The sequence below is a fragment of the Panthera leo genome, chromosome E2, assembly GCF_018350215.1.
Source record: "Panthera leo isolate Ple1 chromosome E2, P.leo_Ple1_pat1.1, whole genome shotgun sequence".
NCBI lineage: Eukaryota > Metazoa > Chordata > Mammalia > Carnivora > Felidae > Panthera > Panthera leo.
The window spans coordinates 43,373,065-43,385,711 of NC_056693.1; the positions used below are offsets into that span (position 1 = coordinate 43,373,065).

General features: G+C 38.6%; 1 protein-coding gene across 3 annotated transcripts in view; it reads left to right on the top strand.

Annotated features, from left to right (window-relative positions):
- Positions 1–12,647, top strand: part of NFATC3 (nuclear factor of activated T cells 3) — a 136,584-nt gene that overhangs the window by 118,425 nt on the left and 5,512 nt on the right. Inside the window, exon 10 of one of the 3 annotated variants that reach the window (XM_042919555.1) lies at positions 4,953–5,056. The exons of the other annotated variants lie outside the window; for them this stretch is intronic. Coding sequence (XP_042775489.1) covers positions 4,953–5,053 — 101 coding nt within the window. The 3' untranslated portion in view covers positions 5,054–5,056. The remainder of the gene's footprint in view (positions 1–4,952; positions 5,057–12,647) is intronic. 3 annotated transcript variants of the gene reach the window in all.

Sequence of the window (12,647 nt, forward strand, 5' to 3'; positions counted from 1 at the left end):
CTGTGTCTCCCTCTCTCTCTGCCCCTCCCCCGTTCATGCTCTGTCTGTCTCAAAAATAAATAAACGTTAAAAAAAAAAAAATTTAAAAAAAAAAATAAAAAATTATTATTTTAATAATTATTTATTATTGTTTTTATTATTTTATTATATATTTTATTATTATTTTTAAATTTATTGTTATTTATTTTATTATTTTTTATTATTTATTATTTTAATGATCTGGATGCAATGTTTAAAAAATTTTTTAATGTTTGAGAGACAGCATGTGAGCAGGGGAGGGGCAGAGAGAGAGAGAGAGAGAGAGAGAGAAGGAGAGAGAATTTCAAGCATGCTCCACACTGTCAGTGGAGAAGCCAAGGTGGGGCTCAATCTCATGAACCATGAGATCATGACTTGAGCTGAGATCAAGTCAGACCCTCAACCAGCTGAGCCACCCAGATGCCCCAAGAGTTTTATAATATTAGCTCTTAAGTCTCTGATCTATTTTGAGTTAACTTTGTATATGGAGTGAAATAGGAGTCCAGCTTCCATTCTTTTACATGTGGATATCCAGTGGAAACATGTATTGTGTTTTAAAAAGACTGCCTTTTGCCCGTTGAATGTTTGAAAATGAATTGAGCGTATATTGTGAGGATTTGTTTCTGGCCTCTCTGTTCCTTTGGTGTGTACATATGTCCTTATGCCAGTATCATGTTGTTTTGATTACTGTACCTTTGTAGTAAGTTTTGAAATGTTTAGTTTTCAGTGTACAAATCCTATTCCTTCTTGTCTAATTCCTAAATATTTTATTCTTTTTGATGTTATTGTAAATGGAATTGATTTTTAAATTTCCTTCTTGGTTGTTCATTGAAAGTGTATAGAATACAACTCAATATTGTCTGTTAATTTTATATCCTATAACTACTGACTTAGTTTATTAATGCTAATATTTGTTACATGTTGATTCTTTCAAGCTTTCTATGTGTAAGATCACGTCATTTGTGAACAGAGATAATTTTACCTTTTCCTTTCCAATTTGTATGCCTTTAAAAAATTTCTTTAGCCTAATTGCTCTAGCTGGAAATTCTAGTATTGTTTTGAATTGAAGTGGCAAAAGTGGACATCCTTATCATGTTCTTAATCTCAGGGAAAAAACTTTCAGTCTTTCACTACTGAGTATGATGTGTCATGTATGGCCTTTTTATCATGTGGAGGAAATTCCCTTCTAGTCCTAGTTTATTGGGTGTTTTTTTATCTTGAAAGTGAATTGAATTTTGTCAGATGCTTCTTCTGTGTCAATTGAGATCATCTGTAATGTTTTATCCTTCATTCTAATAATATGTAGTAAATTACATTTGTTGCCTTGCATATCCTGAACCATCTTTGCATTCTGGGAATAAATCTCATTTGGCCTTGATGTATAGTACTTTTTTTTTTTAATTTTATTTTTTTAATTTATATCCAAATTAGTTAGTATATAGTTTAGCAATGATTTCAGGAGTAGATTCCTTAATGCCCCTTGCCCATCCCCCCTCCCACAACTCCTCTATTAACCCTCTGTTTGTTCTCCATATTTAAGAGTCTCTTCTGTTTTGTCCCCTCCCTGTTTTTATATTATTTTTGCTTCCCTTCCCTTATGTTCATCTGTTCTGTGTCTTAAAGTCCTCATATGAATGAAGTGGTAGGATATTTGTCTTTCTCTGACTGACTAATTTTGCTTAGCATAAGACCCTCTAGTTCCATCCACGTAGTTGCAAACGGCAAGATTTCATTCTTTTTGATAGCTGAGTAATACTCCATTGTATATATACCACATCTTCTTTATCCATTCATCCATCGATGGGACATTTGGGCTCCTTCCGTACTTTGGCTATTGTTGATAGTGCTGCTATTAACATTGGGGTGCATGTGTCCCTTGGAAACAGCATACCTGTATCCCTTGGATAAATACTTAGTAGTGCGGTTGCTGGGTCGTAGGGTAGTTCTATTTTTAATTTTTTGAGGAACCTCCATACTGTTTTCCAGAGTGGCTATACCAGCTTGTATTCCCACCAGGAATGCAAGAGATCCTCTTTCTCTGCATCCTCGCCAACATCTGTTGTTGACTGAGTTGTTAATGTTAGCTTTTCTGACAGGTGTGAGGTGGTATTTCATTGTGGTTTCGATTTGTATTTCCCTGATGATGAGTGATGTTGAGCATTTTTTCATGTGTTGGTTGGCCATCTGGATTTTTTTTTGGAAAAGTGTCTATTCATGTCTTTCGCCCATTTCTTCACTGGATTATTTGTTTTGTGGGCGTTGAATTTGATAAGTTCTTTATAGATTTTGGATACTAACCCTTTATCTGATAGGTCGTTTGCACGTATCTTCTCCCATTCTGTCGGTTGCCTTTTAGTTTTGCTGATTGTTTCCTTTGCTGTGCAGAAGCTTTTTATTTTGATAAGGTCCCAATAGTTCATTTTTGCTATAGTACTTTTAATATACTACTGAATTCGGTTTGTTAGTATTTGTTGAGGAGTTTTGCATCTGTATTCATAGGGTGTATTGTGTAGTTTTCTTTTCTTGTAGTGTCTTTGTCTAGCTTTGGCATCAGTAATGTTGACCTTGGAATGAGTAGGAAGTATTCCCTCTTCTTTAATCTTTTGGAAGAGTTTAAGAGAGGATTGATGCTAATTCTTCTTCAAGAGTTTTGTCAAAGTTTTTGTGATAGGAAAAAACGAATCAGATATTTTTTGAATCTGTCAACAATGTTTCAAGAAATAGAAAGCTGTCTTAAGGACAGCTTTCCATAAGCACAGTATGAAACTACCATTGCATAAACCAACTCATAGAAGTCACTAGGATCTGTTGGCCTCTTAGCTTTGTTCCTGGGCTTCTTTCTTCTTATTTATGTGCTACTGTACCTTGAATCAAATGGTCTATACCTTCATGTCTGTTTTGGAGGATTCAGTTGTGGAGATTGGGCATCCACAGAAAGGAGACTTTTGACTATACATATCCAGTCTCTAAAATACTTCACATGGGGTGCTTGGGTGGACTTTGGCTCAGGTCATGATCTCACAGTTTGTAAGTTTGAGCCCTGCATCACTCTCTGCTGCCAGCACAGAACTGCTTCGGATCCTCCAACTCCCTTTCTGCCTCTTCCCTGCGTGTGCGCGCTCTCGCGCTTTCTCTCTCTCTCTCTCTCTCTCTCTCTCTCTCTCTCTCTCTCTCAAAAATAAACATTTTAAAAAATAAATAAAATATTTCACATATACTGTAATCCTTAAATCCCCTTTGAAAACTTGGTGAATGATCTCAAGTTTAGTAATAAGCTTAGGAAAGTTTTGCCTGTAAACACGAAGAATTTCTGGCTTTTGTGTTTTGTTTTGACTTCTTAATTAAGGCTGCATTTTGCACAGATTCCCTCCTCCTTTATTTTACCTCCTTTATCAACCTAAGACAAGGGTATTGATTATTATTCACAGAGACTATATACAGATTCTCCTCTGCTAAGATAAAATAAGCATTCTTCTAGAGTCTAAAAGGTTAGGTGCTTTTGCTTGAGGTTGAGCAAACAAAGGCTAAAAATAAATCCTTAGAGGCCAAAGGAAGAGGCTTTGCATCCCTTGTGTTGGGGCTCTCTAACTGGCCATCTGAATGTGTCAGCCATTATCACAAAACTGACCAGTGGTGACTCTTCTTGACTACAGTGACTTTTAAACATTTTAGATAGCTTCCTACAATAAGAAGTAAGTTTGGGGCACCTGGGTGGCTCAGTCATTTGAGTGTCTGACTTCAGCTCAGGTCATGATCTCACAATTCATGAGTTAGAGCCCCATGTCAGGCTTGGTGCTGTCAGAGCAGAGCCCACTTCAGATCCTCTGTCCTCTCTCTCTGCCCTTCCCCTGCTCATGCTCTCTCTCTCAAAAAATAAACATTAAAAAAGTAAGTTTTATAGCATGACCTAGTATATAACAAACAAAAATATATATACAACTAACATGAAAGTCTCAAAGGCCAGTTATTTTTTTTAATTCTTTTTAATGTTTATTTATTTTTGAGAGAGAGAGAGAGAGAGAGAGAGGGACAGAGCACAAGCAGGGGAGAGACAGAGGGAGGGAGACAGAATCTGAAGCAGGCTCCAGGCTGTTAGCACAGAGCCCAGCGTGGGGCTCAAACCCACAAGCCATGAGATCATGACCTGAGCCAAAGTTTGATGCTTAACCAACTGAACCACCCAGGTGCCCCTCAAAGGCCAGTTCTTAACTCTTATTAAAGAAGATGCAGCCTACTATGTTCTGTTTTGTTCTATTTCTTTTTAAAAAGATACTGATCTCAACTTGCTGAATTGATTTCATAATCTTGCAAATAAATGTGCACTTTAGTTTAAAAAATATTCCTCCATGACCCCTAAATTTACCTGTGCGTGAAGTTTTCAGGGCTTCTGCCCTTACACATTTTGATTCCGTGGCCTAAAGTGGAACCCAGGAGTTTCTGTTTTTATTAAGTGATAATTTTGATGTAGCCTTGAGCAAGTATTTGGGAACTACTAATATCCAATATAATATAAACTATTTTGTTTAAAACTAAATATGTCATATAAAATTGCAGAAAATGGGGCACCTGGCTTACTCATTCAGTAGAGTATGTGACTCTTCATCTTGGGGTCATGATTTCGAGCCCCATGTTGGAGGTAGAGTTTGCTAAAAAAATAAATAAATAAAAATAAAATAAAATTGCTGAAACCATCATCATGACCTTTAAAATTATTGCCCTTTTAATTTTAGGAAATCAATCAGCCATTACCTAAATTCTCTAGACTCTAATATTCATATTATCTAATGTAATTTGGTGAGCCATTTTATGTAGTGATTGACAGACAAAGGATGATTAAATTCCTCTATTATAGAAAAAACAGGCTGGGCATGTAGTAGATTAAGTTACTTTCTGGTTTGTTCCATTCAGTAGTGATGTTGTCTTCTTTGACACAGACCAGTTTATGTCTGACTTGGAACACCAGCCATCAGGTTCAGCAGAGAAATGGCCTAACCACAGTGAGCTCTCATGTCCAGCTCCTTTCTGGAGAATCTAGAGGGTGAGTGTTGATTGAAATGTGTCATTGTTTTTATACCCAAGTCTGGTATTTGCATGCAGTGGCTGGATTTGCATGTGCTACAGAGGATGGGGTATACATGGGCATCTTGGTAGGTCCACTCATTATCTTTGGAGCTACACTTTGACTGCAAGACTCTGCTTTTTATTTAAAAAAATTTTTTTTTTAACGTTTATTTATTTTAAGAGAAAGAGTGAGAACTTGTGTAAGTGGGGGAGGGGCTGAGAGGGAGAGAGAATCCCAAGCAGGCTCTACGCTGTCAGGGCAGAGCCCGATCCCAGGAACTGTGAGATCATGACCTGAGCCAAAATCAAGAGTCAGATGCTTAACTGACTGAGCCACCCAGGGCCCCAAGACTCTGCTTTTTATTTATTTATTTAATTTATTTTTGAGAGAGAGAACGTGAGCTAGGGAAGGGCAGAGAGAGAAGGGTACTGAGGATCCAAAGCAAGGTCCATGCTGACAGCAATGAGCCTGATGCAAGGCCTGAACCCATGAACCATGAGATAATGACCTGAGCCGAAGTTGGAGGCTCAACTGACCCACCCAGGCACCCCAAAACTACTTTATAAATCGAACCATATTCAGGCTTGTACACTAGTACTTATGAATTTAATCTGGTTTGAGTAGAAAGCAAGTGTTTAACTGAATTTATTAAATCAAAGCAGAGAAGCCCATCTGTAAGAATTCTATGGCTTGGGGGTGCCTAGGTGCCTCAGTTGGTTAAGCATCTGACTCTTGATTTCAGTTCAGGTCATAATCTCACAGTTCATGAAATCGAAGCCAACATCAGGCTCTGTGCTGACAGTGCAGAGCCTGCTTGGGATTCTCTCTTTCTCCCTCTTTCTCCACCTCTCTTTCTCTTTCAAAATAAGTAAATAAACTTTAAAAAAATTCTATGGCTTGGGTGCTGAGTAAACTTGGTTGTCAGTCAAGTGTATAAGTCTGCTCATCTCTGGTCAATCAAGTACTCTTAAGTTTTGACGTGAGACAGTTTGGAATGAAAATAAAGCAGGACATTTTATCCATGTGCCAGAGGAAACCTGGATCCTTTACCCTTGAGCCTCCCCTGTAGACCCATGTGTGCATTCCTAATAATTCTTCTGGGACTCCATTTGGAAAGAATCCATATAAGTGAAGTCTGCATGAGGGAGGGGGCTGGGCCTCAGGCCACTCTACCTCAGCAACCCACCAGGAACACAACTCTCCCTCACTATCATGCAGCTCCTTTCTTTGAAGACTCTGAAAGCTTCTGAAGGGTGCCTGGGTGGCTCAGTTTGTTTAAGTATCTAACTTCGACTCAGGTCATGATCTCACGGCTCATGAGTTTGAACCCTGAGTTGGGCTCTGTGCTGACTGCTCAGAGCCTGGAGTCTGCTTCAGATTCTGTGTCTTCCTCTCTCTCTGCCTGCTCGTGCTCACTCTCTTTCTCTCAAAAATAAACATTATGAAAAAGATTTTTAAAATTTTTTTTCAACATTTTTATTTATTTTTGAGAGACAGAGTGAGCAGAGGAGGGGCAGAGAGAGAGGGAGGCACAGAATCCGAAGCAGGCTCCAAGCTCCGACCTGTCAGCACAGAGCCCGGCATGGGGCTCAAACCCACCAACTGTGAGATCATGACCTGAGCTGAAGTCGGACGCCCAACCGACTGAGCCACCCAGGCACCCATGAAAAAAAATTTTTTTTTAAATGTTTTTATTTATTTTTGAGACACAGAGAGTCAGAGCATGAGCAGGGGAGGGGCAGAGAGAGAGGGAGACACAGAATCGGAAACAGGCTCCAGGCTCTGAGCGGTCAGCATAGAGCCCAACACGGGGCTTGAACTCACGGACTGTGAGATCATGACCTGAGCTGAAGTCGGACGCTTAACCGACTGAGCCACCCAGGTGCTTCGTGAAAATTTTTTCTAATTGAGAAATAGAATAAAGACTCTGAAAGCCACTGAGAACATATGTGATAGAAATTATAAATATATAAGTTGTAATTCTCAACATGCCATTTGAATTTAAATTTAATGAATTTAGATTTGGAAGGGAACTACCCAGATCTTTATATATGAGATACTAAGCCTCCTGATTAGACAAGGCACCAAAACATTGGCTTCTCCCAGAAACTGAGCCTACCCTGGTCTCACATCACTCTTGTCTCTAGTCATGAGAGGAGTAGAAATAGCAACTAAATTCCTGCATCTGTCTAAGGAGAGTTATAACCTGAAGGTTGTTTTTTTTTTTAATTGAAGTATAGTTGACATATAATATTCTGTTACATTTCAGGTGTCTATCACAGTGATTTGCTATTTTTATACATTACAAAATGATGCTTGTGATAAGGCTAGTTGCCACCTCTCACCATAAAAAGTTACTACAATATTATTGACTATATTTCCTATGCTGTACATTACAACCCCATGACTTGTCTGTTTTATAGCTGGAAGATTAAGTAATTCACCCTAGTTATATCTCAGCTGAACCAAAGATTAAAGTTTGCTCTCTTTTAGAGTTTACCCCATAGCTCTTCCCTTGCATGAAGCAATAAGTAAGTTGGTCCTAGTGATCTTAGTAAGAAGCATTTCTGTGGAATGAGGGGATCAATGTATGACTAAGGGGTGAACAGGAAGTAAGAACATAGAAACAGCAGGCAGTGTAGATAACTCCTTTAAGATATTAAGCAATCATAGCACCTGGGGGTGGTTCAGTTGGTTAAGCATCTGACTTCAGCTCAGGTCATGGTCTCAGAGTTTGCAAGTTCAAGTCCTGCATCAGGTGAACACAGGGCGTGCTTCAGTTGGGGCCTGCTTTGGGTGAGTCCTGCATCTCTCTCCCAGTCTTTTTCTCTGTCCCTCGTGGGATATTCTCTCTCTTTCTCTCTCTGTCTCTGTCTCTGTCTCTCCCTCTCCTCCCTCCCCCCTCCCCCGCTCCTCACTCACTTGTTCCCTCTCTAAACAAACAAAAAAGCTGTCTTTGCCAAGTCCTCCAAAAAAAAAAAAAAAAAGTTAAGCAATGAAAGAAAAAATAGATATAGAGGGTTACATGGAGTCTAGGGTTTTTATTTGTTTGCTTGCTTGTTTAAGATAGACATACATACTTCTCAATGTTGAGAAAGATCCAGAAGGGAAGATAGGTAGATCAGTTGAAGAGCTGGAAGAGTGAAGAAAAATTCTTGGAGCATGTCTTCAAGAGGGAAGCATATAGCATCTGTAGCTCAGATGGTGAATGCGCCATGTAGATTTATGGCTTTGGAGCTCAGGTTAGGCCCCTGGAGGTCAGAAATTTGGGTGTCAACAGTATGTATTTAGAAATGGACAGGGGGCGCCTGGGTGGCTCAGTCGGTTGAGTGTCCGGCTTCAGCCCACATCATGATCTCACTCACCATCCGGTCCATGAGTTCAAGCCCCGCATCAGGCTCTGTGCTGACAGCCTGGACCCTGGAGCCTGCTTCAGGTTCTGTATCTCCCTCTCTCTCTGCCCCTCCCCCACTCATGCTCTGTCTCCTTCAAAAATAAATAAACATTAAAAAAAATTTTTTTAAGTGGACAAGACTATTCACAGAAAATGTACAATGTGACAAAAAATAGGTATAAGGAAGGAATCTTCTTATAATCTTAAAATTCTTCTGAATCCAACGTCTTAACACAAAAAAGAAGTGGTTTTTGATTTGGGGGTTTTATTTTTTCACATTTCACTTTTTGCTGATACAAAAGGATACATGCTGATACTTGAATACACTTTTAGGTACCTGTGTAGTGTTTACTCAGCTGGAGATATATTGTTTTTCTTTGAATAATGTTTTGAGTTACAACCTTTTTTAGAGGAAAGGTCTGTATGACACTGAGTATAGCATCACACACATAAGAAATTTCTTAAAAAAGAAAGGACTCTCAGTAACAAGACTGATACCCCCCTAGTCAGGTTCATTGAAAACAAGTGTCATAATTTTCCTGTACTAGTATTAAAAGCTAGTGTGAAAGGGCGCCTGGGTGGCTGTGTCCAACTCTTGATTTCAGCTCAGGTCATGATCTCACAGTCCATGAGGTTGACCCCCAAGTCAGGCTCTGCACTGGCAGTGCAGAACCTGCTTGGGATTCTCTCCCTCTCTCTCTACCCCTCCCCTGTTCATGTTGTCTCTTTCTCTCTCAAAAACAAATATATAAACTTTTTTTTAAAGCTAGCGTTAAAAGTAAAAGGTCTCTTTTGATCTGTATATATATATATATATATTCAGGTTGTCCTGTGGTTGGAAATTGTCTAGTATTCAGGGTGAATTTTAAAATGACTTAGTTAAAAACTTGGTGTGATAAAGCTCAAACTGGTTATTTTGGTTCTTAAAATACTTAATTATTCTTTCTGTGTTACTTTATGGTGGTGAGTTTTATTTTTGTTAACAGTATAAGCTAGGTTACTATAATGGAGATTCCAAATACAGTGGCTTTACCACATTGGAAGTTTCTCTTACACCCCAGGTTAATCCAGAGATAAGGATTCCTTTATTTCATTGTTCCTCTATTTCCTTAGGTATTGTCAGAGTAGAGTCACCACTTTGAAGCTAGAGGTAGGGGGAAAGGAAGGGAAGAGGTTATTGAGTCTGCAGTGAGTAAGATACACTTTTATTCACATTTCATTGGAAAAGAACAAATTATATGGCCATACCTACCTATGAAAGGGAAGCTGTGAATGTAGTTTGTAGCTAAGTGGCCATGTGACAAGTTAAATTCAATTACTTAAGAATAAATTAGGACAGTTAGCAGTCTACTATAGACACCTTCTAAATTTTCAGGAACTTTTTTTTCTTTTTTTCTTTTGTCTTTAGCTTAAGAAGGTATGTTAATCAAACTTTTATAAATACAGATTAATTCTTCAGGTCATGCCATAAATCAGTGAATTCAGTTATTTAATGTATTTAGTTTAGATGGTATTCTTACAACTCATCAAAAACCTAAGTCTATCTTAGCAAAACTGTTCTAGTATTACTTTATGGTTTATTATTCTATGTTTCTCATCCATTTCTATTTATTTCCAAATTTCTCATTTTTTCATTTCAAGTAAAATTCAGAAAATGATTGCAATCTTCATTTTGTAAAAAATAACTTCTCCAGGGGCACATGGGTGGCTCAGTCCATTAGGTGTTTGACTTTGGTTCAGGTCATGATCTCAAAGTTTGTGGGTTCAAGCCCCGTGTCAGGCTCTGTGCTGACAGCTCAGAGCCTGGAGCCTTTTTTGGATTCTGTGTCTCACTCCCCCTGCCCCTCCCCTGCTCATGCACTATCCCTCTCTCTCTCAAAAATAAATAAAACATAAAAAAAAAAATTAAAAACTAAAAAAAAAATCCAAAACACTTCTCGAGGGGTGCCTGGGTGGCTCAGTTGTTAAAACATCCCAACTCTTGATTTCGGCTCAGGTCATGGTGTCATGGTCTCATGGTGTATGAGTTCAAGCCTGCATTGGGCTACACACTGGCAGTGCAGATCCAGCTCCCCAGTCTGTCTGTCTGTCTGTCTGTCTCTCTAAATACATAAATAAATAAGCTTAAAACAGTAATGTCTCCATAAAATGGTTCACCAGACAATACCTTTAACTTGGGGTACAGGGAAGGGAAGAAAAGGTGAATTTGCCAAACTTGGATGAATGTTCATTGCAGTTTCAAGATGAAATAACACATAAATGGAGTCTAATTATACCCAGAAATACTTTACAGAAATGCTCCAAGATGTTCAGTTGCTTGTTAGAAAGGCCCTTTGGGCTTTTGCATATATGACTGTGTATCTGCCTACTCCAGAAGCAGTGTCTTGGGTTACCCTGCCCCTCTCCCCCGGATGGTGAGATTTCATACCATACCATGCTTGTCAGCTCTAGCTCTGAAACCTTAAGCTCTAAATAAGAGGCCTTTTGTTACTCAGACACCATATTCTTTTGTGGAGAAATAGCATTCCAATGGACTGGTAATTTGGATAGCAATTTTTGTATAAAAAAATTGTTCTTACAGCAAATATTGCTGATGGTTCTGACTGCTTCTGTTGTGGTGGCACAGACAATCCAGGTGTTGGGTTAGTGGGAGTTGATGGCACCTGTCACAAGTGGGCCAAATGCTGTGACCCATATAACCTGTTCACATGGGTGTTGAGGGTTGTTGACTCTTGTTCTGTGTTTTTAATTCACTTTACTCTTTAAAGGAGAGAAATGATAAAATTGTATAGTAGGGGTATACAACTCTTTCTGCTCTTAAATTGGTGGGAAAAAAAAAGCCATCTCACATAATTTCTAGACTAGGGTTTAAATAAATGAATAAATTCATGCATATATATATTAAAAGAAAGTGGAAAATGAAGTTGTAAGCCTTAGTATTTTTGAGAAATAACTTAATGTCAAATCACTTAAGTTGTTCGCTTGAAACTAATGCAACATGTCATCTATACTCGGGAAGCCCCGCAGCACGCTCTGTTCTGACAGCTCGGAGCCTGGAGCCTGCTTCGGATTCTGTGTCTCCCTCTCTCTTTGCCCCTCCCCCACTCACATTCTGTCTCTCTCTCAAAAATAAATATTAAAAAAAGTTTTTAAAAAGTAACTTAAATATTGTTTTGTAAATGTTGCTGATAATTTACATGTAAATTACACCATAAGTTTGTTTACCAGTAATAATTTTAACTTGCTTAAGTTGACACTCAAATTTGATCACAATGGAAAGATATTTCAGGAATCTAGAGGTAGACGCCTGAGCCCAAAGCTCCCAGCCTTAGGGAGAAGTGAAAAGCGAAGAAGAGCAGTGGACTCTGTATACTGCACTGCGCTCGAGTCATTGCTAAAGGATGGCAAAAGGACTGCTTTGTTGTAGTTCTGACTCCTTGTCCTAAAATTCATATTCACTATTCACCTGTAGCAATTATTTGAGCATAATTGTTGTTGTTGTTTTTCCAAGTCCCCAAATTATATTAAAAGATTAACTTGGCAAGTTAATTTTACTCAGCACTCAGAATGTACCAAGCTCTAAGGGTTTGGTGGAGAACAAGATAGATAATGTCCCTGCCCTACTGGAACTTAAATCTACTAATTATTATGTATTAATATTATGTGTTAAAGTATGTTTGAGTATAGTCAGCTTGAGTGCTTTTTTGTGCAAAATCTTCTTAGCTTTATTATAGTCTTAAATCCCAGTCAAGGAACCTTCCAGATTGCTTCAGCTGTGTGAGATTAGGCACAACAGGCAAAAGAACAACAGAACTTTGATAAAGGGGAGCAGAAATAACATAGCTTTGATCAGGCTTTTGCTATAAACAGCATTACCTGGCTACCTTAAAAAATGATGTGTTTATCATCAAAGTGTACTTGGTAAGTGGGTGGATAATGCTGGATATATACCCTCATCCTCAAAATGTAAGCACTGACTTTCTCATAAAGACACAGGAAAACAATACATTGTATTGGGGGGGTTGTCTTTTTATTTTTTTTAATATTTATTTTTGAGAGAGAGAGAGAGAGAGCGTGTGCACACAAGCAGGAGAGGGACAGAGAAAGGAAGACAGAATTCGAAGCAGGCTCCAGGATCTGAGCTGTCAGCACAGGGCCTGACGCAGGGCTCAA